The sequence below is a fragment of the Serinus canaria genome, chromosome 2 (assembly GCF_022539315.1).
Source record: "Serinus canaria isolate serCan28SL12 chromosome 2, serCan2020, whole genome shotgun sequence".
Classification (NCBI taxonomy): domain Eukaryota; kingdom Metazoa; phylum Chordata; class Aves; order Passeriformes; family Fringillidae; genus Serinus; species Serinus canaria.
Window position 1 is genome coordinate 132100554 of NC_066315.1, and position 13351 is coordinate 132113904.

The 13351-nt window shown below is 37.2% G+C and overlaps 1 protein-coding gene across 39 annotated transcripts in view; it reads left to right on the plus strand.

The window, feature by feature from the left end:
- RIMS2 (regulating synaptic membrane exocytosis 2) overlaps positions 1 to 13351 on the plus strand; it is a 448889-nt gene that overhangs the window by 372315 nt on the left and 63223 nt on the right. For 16 of the 39 annotated variants that reach the window (XM_050971294.1, XM_050971301.1, XM_050971290.1 and 13 more), the window contains one exon: positions 6595 to 6767. The exons of 22 other annotated variants lie outside the window; for them this stretch is intronic. In XM_050971294.1, the coding sequence (XP_050827251.1) occupies positions 6595 to 6767 (173 nt within the window). Of the gene's footprint in view, positions 1 to 6594; positions 6768 to 7723; positions 7964 to 13351 lie in introns of all 39 variants that reach the window. One more of the 39 variants, XM_050971289.1, reaches the window with a different exon arrangement.

The window sequence follows — 13351 nt, forward strand, 5'->3', positions numbered from 1 at the left end:
TCTGCCTATGGTAAGAATGTGCCTTCTCATACCAGTCAGAGCTGCTGTGAATTGCTTGGCTCTGTCTTTTTGAAGTTCTCCCCTGTATGACCTGATAAACTGCTGTTAGGTACTCCCACAGCCATCACTGCTCCAGTCAGAATGAGCCCAGCTTCCCCAGCCAGCTTGGTGGCCTTCCAATAAACTTATTCTAGTTTATCGATGTTAGTGTTTCACTTTGAGTCTCAAAACTGCTTACAATATTCTAGGTGCAGGCTAGTGCCTGCTGAATAGAGGGGAATAATCTCTCCTCTTGTTTTACTTGTGCTCAAGTCAGTACAACAAAGGCTGCCCTTCTTTCCTGCAAAGGCCCACTGTTGAATCAATCTTTTCCATTGTTGTTTTCCTTCCCCAATTTAGCAGTAGGATGCTATTTGCAGCATTGCTTAGTTCCATAGTGAAATCAGGTTTTAGGAACTCTGTAAGACTGCATATGTGAGTATTGGTTAGTGAAATTGATAAATAGATGACACCACACTACAAAGGAAAGGATGTGAAAAATTTTGAAGAAGTTTTTTTTCACATGTTCAATAGAAATATGACTGTTTCTTTTTATTGATGCTTTAGTTGGTGGTCTAAATTTATTGGAATTTGGATGGTTTAGAAGATGGGTTTTGCAAATCAGGGTACAGTCAGCTCTTTTTATTCAAGGTAGAAGTGGATTGGAATGTTTTTACTGAGCCAAAAAATTATTGCATAAGGAATGGGAGTGATGGATGAATGTGTAGAGAATCACTGTACATCCAGCTAGATTTACTGGTCCAGGCACTGTATTGCTCAGAGGTGGCAACACCATAGCTCTCTTCTTTGTGCTAGTGCAAGGCAAGAATGCCAGTAGTGGTGCACAGGGCCAGGCTCAGGAGATCAGAGGGTGCTGAACACAAAGCAAGAATTGGGTGAAGGGAGAACAGTTGGTACAATGCCAATGTGACTCATCAGAAGAAAATTATAGGGTTAAAATGTAGGATCCAAGAATTAGAAATAAAAAAGAGGAAGATAGAATAGGATCCAGGACTACAAAGCAAAAGACAGGGTCAGCAGCCAAGAATGAGTCTAAGGTAGACTGGCTGAAGCTCCATATTGAGAAGCCCCAGGCAACTGTGGATCTCATTATATACTTAACATCTAATGCAAGAGCAGTGCAACAATTAATGTCTTGAGGGACTGCTGTGTGCCATGTGATAGCTAAAGCCGAACTGGCAAAGGCAGACCTGGCTGGCTGTACCTCAATTTTCTTGATCAATCTTGACAGGAGTGGCAAATGTAAACACAAATTATTGAGCTGGCTGTGTATGAATTACATAAAAGGGCAGATTAATAATAGCCTTCATCTTGAGTTTGTGTGTATGCAAGCTAAACGTGTACTCATCTGTATGTGGTATTTTGTAAAAACATCTGAATTTTTTGGTTTCTATAAATCTAATGCTATTGCTGTAATTGTTAGCAAGTATTTGGCTTTATTTTTAATGGCAGACTTCATTAGGCAGCCATTAACAAAAGTTTTAGAAAGAATCAAACAATCCAGTAACATTCATTCAAATGATGTGTGGTAATAACTAAAATTTTCAATGCCTTTAGAGGTTGTGAATTCACACCAAGAGGTATAGAACATTTCAAATTGCTGTGCTCTGGCTGCTTGAGAGCTTTTGTTAGTGAGCCAAAGAACTATTGAAATAGTCCAGAATGGTTCTTTAATCTTCTGGTAGTAGCACAATAGACAATTGTCTGAAACATCTTCCCAACATTTTGATCACTGAAAACATTGACCAGATTTGTATGTCCCCATGTAAATTCTAGCAAATAAAACCTGATGAGTAGACTATAAAAAAAGAAATGATAATAAAATAGAAAGACATTTAGAAATCACTGACAATTTCAATTGTCTGGACAACTGTGTGACTGTATAGTCCAAGATAGAAGACTGGTAACAATAGAGTAAAGCAACATGAAAAATTTTAAAACTCCCTTTGAAGTAGAAGTTCCAAACCAGTTTCTTTGCAGAAATAAGAGCATCAGTGTCAGAGAAGTTGCAGCTCTATGTGTCCTGTCAGCCATTTACTGGTAGTTCACAAAGAGGTCAAAATGTTTGCAGAGGTTGTTATAGTAGAAAGCAGAATAGGTATTTGTTTTTCAACTTTAATAATCATGAATTTTTCACTAAAGGACAGTAATCCTTTGAAGTTAAAAGGCATAGGCACTAACAACTAACTGTTCTTTTGTTAGGCTCTCCAGCTGATTATTCTGCTAACACAGATAAAAATGCTTTTAGAAACTTAGGAATACTTGTTTGATAGACTGCAATAATGAAATTTATCTCATTCTTCAACACTGCAAAATAGGACAAAACCATTTTACTATTAAAATTTCAAAAGCAATTTTAAATCAACCCATCTGCTTTCAGCAGACTTCCCATTTTTGAAGCAGCTTGAAGAGGTTGGGTTGACTGCTTAATGGGTCGTAAATTCCAGAATATTGCCTTTATTATATGAGTCTTTATTGGAGTGGAAATGAAAATTTAACCATATTCCAACAATATTTCCAGCCTGGGGAAAGGCAGGAGATTATTTTCTTACTATTGTGGCTGGCATTTAAAAAAAAAAAAAAAAAAAAGAAACTGAAAGAAACCTTCTAGCTAATCTTTACAGTGTGCAGGTACATTTCACCACATCCTGGCCACCTGACTGTTCAGCCCAGGGTAAGGTGTGATGCTCATTACTGTCCTTGCACTCGTTTTTTCTGCTGAGGGATGTTGGAGCACACAGGGTATTTGCTGGAGCTGAAGATGGAAATCAGTGGCCATGCTGATCCAGCCATGGGGACTGCAGTTCCCTGTCAATGTGCAGTCAGCTGGTGCAAATCCACCAGCACAGGAAACAGGAGCAGCACTGGAGAGGGGTGGGAAGTGGTATCTGTTTTTCAGATATAATGGGGAGATAACACTTGGTTAAAAATTACTTTTCCGTCAGTTTTGACATTTGGGAAAAAAAGAAAGTGAAATTTGGAGGAAAAAAGAAATTTGGATGTGAAATATATAAAGATGTGATGCCTTAGGGCAGCTTTCACCACACAAAAGCTGAAAAAGCAGTAGCACAAAACTGAAAAAAAAGGTTGCATTTTTCAGTTGGAGTACATGACATGAGGACTGAATGCTTTTGAAAAAATAAATATTTGCACAGTGGAAGTGCAATTTTACTCTTGAGGCAGTCAGCAAAGGAGTGTTTCAAAAGCTGCCTTGTATAGAGCTGCAATTTAAGAAACAAATTTGAAACTAAAGTGGCAGCATGGCTTCTCTCAGACAAGCAAAGTGGTTCTTCTGGTCTTCTGTGCTGGAGTAACAGAAACACTGATGTGCAATATCTACTGTAATCAATTTCCTAACAAAGTTAAGTCAGATATAAGGTTAAAAGTACACCTCAGCAGCAGAATAAAGGGTGATCAGGAGCAGTTAATGAGTGAATATGAGGTATCTGAACTTTGTCCAGCAAGAAAGACAATTTGTTTTCATTTAAATTTAATTTACATTTCCTTGGTAGGCAGCTTTTTTGTATATATTAGAGCAGGTAACTGTAACTCAGACAAGGTACAAGAGACTGCAACTGAGACATGGTATAAACAAAACCTTCAAAAATATTGTATATTAAGACATTCTGATTTAATGAAAGGATCAATTAACTTTCCCAGTTTTAATCTTAAAACATCCTGAAGCTGTAACAGTCAAAAAATATTTCAGTGACATCTTTCTTAACAAAAAGCATTTAATAAGAAATACCTTTATGTACAACTGAGAAAAAAGAGACAAGGTAATGATTTGATGACCTTTTCCACATTATATTTCTAAAATTATTTACTTTTAAATTGCTTTTCTTGCCAAAACAATTCTCAGTCCTCACTATATATTACTAGATTATTGCTATTGCACTGGCTAAAAAGAAAACCCAAGACAACACAATAAGGGTTTTTTAATTTATGGAAATGTCTGATTTTCTATATACACCATATTGCTATGGAGTTTAAAAACTGCCATTCTCTAGGCATGGAAATGAAACAGAAAATCAAACCCACATATTTTTGACACTTTGTGTACTGCAAAATGACTCCAGAATAACTTTGCAATGCTGAGTCTGTTTGCCACTTTGTGTTTAATTTAGAAGGGTTCATTTCCATGGTCTGCTGTCCTGTTATTCTATGAGTGACCACACCTAACTGTCCATCCCCCAGCTGCAGTGGGATTAACAATTCCATCAGTGGCTCACACGTGGTGCTGTGTCCCCAAAGCAGAGCCACACCAGCAGCGTGCCCGGCGCTGCAGGCAGCAGGACCCCTGCTCACACAGGATCCATGTCCTGGCTGTCCCCTGGCTTGGGTGGCAGTGTGGCCATGGCAGCACAGGGTTTGGCCCAGCAGTGACATCTGCCCAGGGCTCAGATGGTGCTGCAGGCCTGAGGGCAGCTCTGTGTTCCTTTTCCATTGTGTGTGATGGTAGTCCAGTACACCAGGCTGAACTTCCCAGTCTTGGTAGCTTTAGGCTAAATCAGCAGAAACCACATTCATAACTTGGTCTTAAATGTAGAATCATCCTAGGGAAGGTTAGGTGGGGGGATAGGACTCAATACATGAACATTTCTCTAAGCATAATTATTTTTTATTTCTCTAAAGGGTTAAGTAGCTGCTCCTTTAAAATGACACTCCTTTAATTCTGGTATAATGTTCCATTATCTCAAATGATCAGGACAGCTGTTTAATCATTGCTTTTACATTCCCAGTTGAATATATAAGTAAAAATAGGCACTGTCTTCTTCATCAAGCAAAACCATTAATGGCATCAATAGAACCAGTCAGTAAATATTAAAACTTTTGAACATTATCATCACAGAGGTACTCTGAGTTTATGGGTGGCAAAGTTCACTTTTACTCTTAAAGGCAGGGAGGGACTTGAGTGGTTGTTGCTGAACACAAGTATGGTAAATTAGTACAGATCAGGAAGAATGATAAATATTGGCATAGAATGTACAACCATTTTTGTAAGTGTGGAGTTATGGCTGTGATTGGTCACTCTCTGCAGCAGATGTACAGTCTAACTTGCATGAGCATTTTTGTCTTGTTCATCTCCCTGTCTTAAAATGAGCAAAATAACTTACTATTTCTACATGTAAAAATAATTTTTGAGGAAAGGCACTGGAATTATATTTTGAAATCCTATTCATATATATCTGAAATCCTATTTGGATATTGCACTTTCTTTCAGAATATTTCCCAGTGTAACATTCCTTGCAAGAGAACAGAAACAAATTATCTGTCTAGTTCACAAAAGAGTTCTTCTAAATCTATAAAAAAGGGACCAATTTAACAGCCAAACCTGGACACCCTTCTCTTCTGCAGTACTAGACAGATCTGCCATTTTACATTATGATTTCTTTTCTACATGTGGCTGACTACTATGTTGCTATCCCCAAGAGTTCAGAAAGCCACTGATGTGTTTGGTAGATTATTTTTTCCCATTGTGTTGTTACAGTTCTGTCTGTGCTGCTCTTCGTCTGAACTACTCTGTATTGTCTTATTTCCTAGGAATCACCTGGTGAACATTGTCAGTTCATCTTGAAGTACTGTTTTCCTGAAAAGGTTACCAGTAGCAGCCCATCAGATTTCTGTATACACAGAAATGACTGTATATGAAAAGAAGGAAAAAAATCTTTCTACTATTTACTATATTTGCATATAGTGCCATTCAGAGTGGCACAGATTTAACATTAATTTAGCACTAATGTGTAGCAAAACCAAATACCCATTGTATTTTGGTCAGATCTAACCTGAATACTGGTGCTGGATACTGTCTGTGTTGTATGGGCTTACTGCTGATCACCAGTCACCTGCCTGTTCCATGTTTGATATTACTGTTAACAAGCTCAAATACCTTTGTAATCTTTTAGTTTCAGAGGCAAATGTACCTTTTCCCTACAAATCACCTCTAGTCCAGTCCCATCCTTTTCGACTCCCCAACCCAGCTGTTCAGCAAGATGCGGGTTTGTTTGTGCAGCAGCAACATCACTTTGTCTTTTGATTTGATAAACTTATCCCTCTATTTACTCAGAAAAGAAAAAAATTAACTTTTGTCAGTTAGAAGTTCTTGTAAACAGGTTAGGGCCCAAAAGAGACTTGTACTTTATAGATAGCATGCAGCACATTCTGTCTGCTGTTTAATCTTTCATGAGCTCAGTAATCATAGGCAAGTCACTAATCTCTCTGCTTTCCTTTCTGCACTGGTGAAACAGTTGTGGTAAGAATATCCTGTGAGGGTTTAAATGTCTTTTATAAGCTTTGTGAAACTTTTGGACATGCTGGAAATTTTGTACAAGTTGATACTGAGGACCGGGATAGCAAAGCAGAGTAAAATTAATAGATACCAAGACATAACTTCTATTCTGTATCAGGGAAAACTTCATTTTAAAGTTCAGGCGGTGACAAAGGCAGTTTAGACAGCAGGAGGGACCAGGTCCACAGCTGCTCTGCGGTAGCATGTCCCAACAACACCGTATCTTTGTCCCTTTGCTCTTGCAGTACCGGCCGGGGCGGGATCCTCACCGAGGCTCGGACAATGTTTCCAACAAGTCCTCGGACAGCGATGTCAGCGACGTCTCGGCCGTGTCCCGGACCAGCAGCGCTTCCCGCTTCAGCAGCACCAGCTACATGTCTGTGCAGTCTGAGCGCCCAAGGGGAAACAAGAAAATAAGGTGAGCATCATGAGCTGTGGTGGCAGCCATAGCTGTGTAATTTTAGCAATGGAACACTTATCAGTGTTTGTGTTTGACATTAGCATTTCGCCTAGAATGACATTTGCAAAATACTGGCTTAAATGTCTTTTTTATCTAATGCTTCTTGAAGTCTTCATGGAATTTGTTTTTAGCCAAGTTTTGTTGTCTTGGATTGTCTAACAGACACTGAAATAACAAACATATGCTGTCAGCAAGCATTAGGCACGCTTTCTGAAAACCATTTTGTAAAATATACTTAATATGGCTGAAAAGACAGTTTGACTCAAAATTTGTGCCAACAGAGGCATCTTATTTTTCTTTTAAATAGAATGCTGAAGTTTTACAGATGTATTATTTAATACAGAGACCAATTCAATTTATTTAATAACTTACACTAGTCCGACTTAACTGTAGGTGTACAGTCATCGAGCTGCTCTTCAACAAGATGTACATTGTGTATCTGTGACCAAAACACAGCATTTCCTTTGCCTGTACCCTCTGAGCACTCAGAGGAGCTTTGGGTTTCGTTTGGTACACAAATGAAAGATAACTTTCCTAGAAGGTGTAACCCACCTCCATCACCTATTGCAATTCTCAGAAAATTGTCCTCTTAAAAGAAAGCATTTGCAAATTGAAGCATGAGCATTGTTAGGACCATGCTGTTTATCTCACACATATCTTTCTAAATGTGAGGTATTGCCATGAAAGTTTTATTTGGATAGGGACTAATGAAGAAAATGCTCCAAAGCATTAGAGTAGGCATAGTGTAGGCTGGACTCCTAGCAAGCATGGCTTACATTGTGTCTGCTTCTATCCTTTAGTTTTTATTTCATTTCTTTTGCATTTCCTTTCTTCATGCATGCTCTATTCCTAACTTTAATTTATTCTTTTCTTTTTCCTTTTTGCATGCCTTTTTCAATTTTTGTTGACTTCAGAAGGACTAAGGATATAGAGGGGAAAAAAGAGGGAGGGCTTGAAGGGGATGAACAAGATGAAGTATTTCCTGAGGAGGAAGAAAAAGAGGAGGAGGAGGAAAAATCAAAAGAGCAAGAAATTAATGAAAAAGGGGAAGGGCAAGAGGTGACAGAGAACTGTGATAAGGAGGAGATCAAAGAATCAGGGCATGATGAAAAAGCTCAAGAAGACCAAGCTGAGGAAGGGAAAGAGGATGACAGGTAAAATGTATTTCTTTTTTATGCAGATCTAGTCTTTTTCCTCTACTAGCACCCTACTTGTCTTCCCTTTTTATTCCCTTTGCTTGCTTATTGCCTATGCTCTCTGCAGCTCTTATTTTTGTTTGTTTGTTTTTGCTTTCAGTCATCGTGCTTTCATATTTAATCAAGTTTCATTCTCAGCTTCAATGAACTTGTTCTGCATACCAAATGAGGCAGCACACCAACTTGACTCATTAATATGCATACAACTGCAGCATATTATTTTTTAAATTAGTTTAGACTAAAGTTTGGGTTTGACTGTAATAAACAGTAGAAATTTTAAGCTCCTTTATTAAATTTCCTACTTGAATTATTATTTAATGGAAAAATGTTTTGTTGAGTAAAAACTCAGCAATATCAAAATTATCTTTACTTATATTTATGGCTGTCCTAGAGAAGAAAATTTGGATTCTTTTTTCAGTCCTCTTTGTGGTGCATACTGATTGACAATCAATGTGGATAAAGCATAGTCTTCCTTTTTCTTTTTTTGTTCCATGTGATTAATTGCCAAGGATTGCTGAATTGTGGAAGGGTTATGCACTTCAGCTGCTGTTTTTTCCAGAAACATTGCAGCACAACTGGCTCTGGTTTTATCAGATAATATTCTAGAATTATATATTTTGCCACAAATCTTTCAAACAATGTAACTGTCTGACTTTTTTTATTGCAAAATCCATGTATGTCCTATTGAGAGAAATACAACATTCCTCTTTTCTTGGTTAGAAAAAATGAGTTTCAGATTTGATGAATATTCTGAACCCATTCTCAGTCACACAAGAATGGCAGAAAATCTCAGAAAAAATACATTTTGTTTTAGCCTGACAATTTTGCACTACTTCTGAATAACTTATGCCTGTAAAATTGTGCTTATATATATTAGGGTAAGCACAGAGCAATCCATGGAAATCCATTTTCTTTTCTTGCTACAAACTTTTACATGTGCATGCTTGCATATGCTTACATACATAACATTCTCAAAACAAAATACTAGTGTATAGTCATTCTCAAAATGGCTTTACACTAGGCATTTTGATTGTCTCTTTGAGACAATCAAAATGCCTAGTGTATAGTCTTGGGTCATATGAACTAACACAGCCATACTACTGCTTTTATATATTGTGCCATGACTCCTTTCACTCACATTTGTGCATTTTAGAGTTTAGCAAAAACAGTTGTTTAGAACCAGCTGTCTCTAAGAGTGCCATGGCATATGTGTTCCAGGGCCTGTTGTATGGTAGTGTGTAAAAGGAGTATTGAAAGACCTTTTGCTCTTCCATTTCTCACAGATTTCCCAGTCTAATGGATCTGAAAGTCCTGCCTTTCTAAAGCATGACTCTGTTCCAGGTTTCTAGATTTCACTCAAGCTGGTCTTTAGCCAATATGCTGTCCCTCATAGAAAGTAAAGTCCTTTTTGAGGAACAGCTCCTTGTTTCCTGAGCCAGCTTGTTCTTCTGGTTGCTAGCTGCTCTCTGCCTTCAGGAAGAAGTGACACAAGTCAGGAATCTCTATAAAGAAACAAGATGTTATTAAGTGACTGTTGTATAGTGACTTTTGTTTGTATTAAATTTTGGCTCCCTTCATGGAAATCAGTCTCTATTATAATTTCCCTACTTTGTACATTTTGACCACTTTTAGCTTGCAAGTTGTGAATGAACCGAAAGGTTTTTATTCACCTCTTTTACTATGGTAGAGTCAGTGCTCATTTTTTAACATTGTCTGAACATTTTTCTAGGGTAAGAATGAAACAGAAAAGCCAGATTGATTCCTGGATAGGGGCAGCCATAGATATGTATACACATTTATATACACACATAGCTGTGTCTTGTTAACATATTGAAATGTTATGACTTGTGTATTCAGGGGGCAAGCCCAAAGGCAGGATCACTTTTTGAAAATTCAGTGCCTTCTGCGTATTTCTCTGGCAATTTTTAAAATAACAGACACTTGGAAATTTATAAGATAAGGTAATGACTTCAGCTTCCGAAAAAGAATGTTTTCAGACACACCACAAATATTAAAAGTACCAAAGATATCAATTAAACATATCAGTTTGAGAGACCCAGCAGAACAAAGGCTGGCAATTCTTCCTTGATAGAATAGTAGTAAATTATCATGTAGTTCTTGAGATCTTGGGCATCAAGGAAAGTTATATTGCAGATGGGAATTTTCAAGATATTTTTTACTTCAGAGGTGCATCTGTAGTTGGACAGCAGCCACCTTTCCTCTGGGAAATCCTATGGAATGCAGAGGCTGCTCACAATCACTCCATCATCAAAAGTTACCTTGTTAAGGATATCTCACACCTCTTGATGTTACTGTGTTTATATACTTCAGGAGTAATGACAAGAGTCCCACAAAGGTCTTCCATCTGCTTGAAATGACCATGGGTGGGTTGAAATGACTGTAAACACAGACGTTCATCACTAATTCATCCCATGCCTATTTCACAGAGTACCTTGGCACAATAAAAGGCATTAGCTTTTGGAGCACTGGAGTACATTGAATCAGTTAATTTTTTTTGGCAGAAATAGTTGCAGCATCAGATTTTGCCTTAATTAAACCTTGTAAAACTAAACTTTGGCATATGCTTGACCTGTAGGGAAATTATAATCGTGTTCCTTCTCTGCAGTAAATGTTAGCAAACAAAGGGTGGCTCTGGCTGTTGAGTGTTTATTATGTAGAGTTCACTGACCTTTTTTCTTACTCTATCTCCTTGATAATCTCAGGGCTAAAAATAAAGGCTTCTTAGATATAATCTGTGATCATTAATACTTTTTATTGAAGGTAATCTGTTTAAGACTGCCCTAAATTTTATCCCTTCTTAATAATTTTTAAATATCAATCCCAAGCATTAATTCTGATAGCCACAATAGTTTTGTTTTATCATGTGAGTACACAGCAAATATAGTGACAGAGCAGGATTTCACTGTTGAAATACAGTAGAAAAATACAACTTCTGTTCCAAGAGCACCGAGTCTAAATCATGAAATAACATGTGAGTCCCGAGAGGGAAGCACAGAAGAACAAAGAGGTGTTCCAAAGGAGATAGGTACGACACAGTGTTGGGGACATCTTGCCAACAGAGAAGGAATGCTAAGAGGAGATCTGATGAGAGAAAAAAAGATGTCTTTGTGAATGTTTCTGGAGAGCTGTTTTCAAGCATTCAAGACAATGAGGTCCTTGCTAAAAATATATCAAGTGCATGAGGGGCAAGTTTGACTATCAGGAGTTGATCTTTCAGTCTTGAATGAGAGATGATAAATATGATAAGGAACAAGTGCCAAGATACTAGGAAATAAGGATGATTTATGTACAACTGTGTAAAAGAGAGAGTAACTTTTTACTGATAGGAGGAGGAAGATGAGACAACCAGATAGAAAGGCTATGAAACTTAACTTTTTTCTAGTATCCTGGAAGGGGTTATTGGGTAAATTGCCAGGGCTGGAGAAAAGAACTGCAGTATCTGTCATTTGAAATGGTGGGAGAGTGGACAAAGAAATTGTCTGTGTGGGTGAAGAGAGAGGGCAGAGATGGGAAAAAAAGCATGTGCAAGTCACAAAGTTTTGCTATGTATTTGGAAGGAATCAGTGCTATCCTGTTTGAAAAAAGGAAGTGAATTCTAAAGGATGGTATTAGGAATAGAGCTGATTAAGTAAGAAGATGACACAACCAAAAAGGGAAAATTTGTAGTGGAAAAATTCAGCTGGGATGTAATTTTACAGAGCACTTAAAAATTCAAGAAACAGAGTGCAATGTATGGCTTTAAGTAATGTATTTCTTCAGATGAACCCCTATTTCTTTCTAAAGGTTCCTAATGCTTTTTGTGCCCCTTCCATTGTTAGGTATACAGATTAATTTCAAATTTACTTTCTAGTTCTAGTTCACTCAGTTAAAAAAAGACTTTAGAGAATTTAATTTGTAAGTTTTAAAACTGATTCCTGATGAGCATTTGTTCCCTAGTTTTTCATTAAATTGTAATTTTAGTATTTCAGATTTAATGACCCTTCCACTGTGACTGGAGCTATTGCACTATTTTTCTGGAAGAAAAATCATGTCAATGTAGTCTTTGCAAGCTCCTCCACAGGGATGGAAGCCAGGAATAGTTTTGAAAGTCTTTATTCTGGTAAAAATATAAAAAACTGTACAAAAGTTGACAGACACTAATAATCCATTTTCAATGTGTATGTGCTGTTTGATTTTTTAAAACTATTTCAAAAGTATTTTAATGATTGCCTCAACTGCACTATTGGATGAAAGAAGTTAATTGTGTCTAACCTTTGGAGCCAAACAGGCCACATGTTTGGAAGAGAAAATGGTAGCCTGAGACTCTTTCCCCACTGCATGATCAGTCTTTTAGCAGAATTGCAGTACAGGTAGTCTGTGCTTCCAACAGAGATAGATAGATAGATAGATAGATAGATAGATAGATAGATAGATAGATAGATAGATAGATAGATAGATAGATAGATAGATAGATAGATAGATAGATAGATAGATAGATAGATAGATAGATAGATAGATAGATAGATAGATAGATAGATAGATAGATAGATAGATAGATAAGGTTCACCCACTGTCGTTTCTGCCGTGGAAGGAGAGAGAACCTGGGTCCAGTATGTCAGTGTTCATGGAGGTTTTCGGGGAAAGCTTGCCAGCATGCAGTTTCCTGCAGCTCTCAACAGAAGTTGTTGGTCTTTTTCAAATTTTCAGCATGACAACCAAGTGATCTTGCCATTCCTGGGATGAGAATGGCAGGTTACAGTACAATGTTCACCAGCTCTTTTCAGCTGTAAAATATTGCAATATCCAGGCAGTTGGGGCAGGTGTGATGCACTGGGTCCCTATACAAGAAGCAGCAACTTTGTGTCTCTCTAATATAACTTTTCTGTGCTCTTATGACTAGATAAGCAGAGCTCCTTGCATATTGCCAGTTTGTGCCTTTAAAAAAGGAGGACTCAAATAAAAGGCTTTTTCAGTAAAATTTTCCTAGTATTATTGATCTGGGTGGAATCTGTTAGGAATTTATGAAAAACTCTTGCCCATTTGAAGCATACATTCAAAGCCACTACTTTTTAAAGATTTTTACTTTAATTTTCTACAGAAAGGCAAATATTCAAAATCTATAAATTCATAGAGCTGCTGGGTCTCTACCAACACAAATGGACAATAATTTGGTTTTTTATAGTTTCATAGATGACATTTAGAAGTAAATTATCTGTAGCTTCTGAAAAAATATTATGGAAAAATATGCAGAAGATCAATGGTTCCAAACAGAATTATATGAACAAATATATTTGTTATGAAATCTGTACTGAGAATAGAATAAAAATAATTTAAGAAATCTAGTAA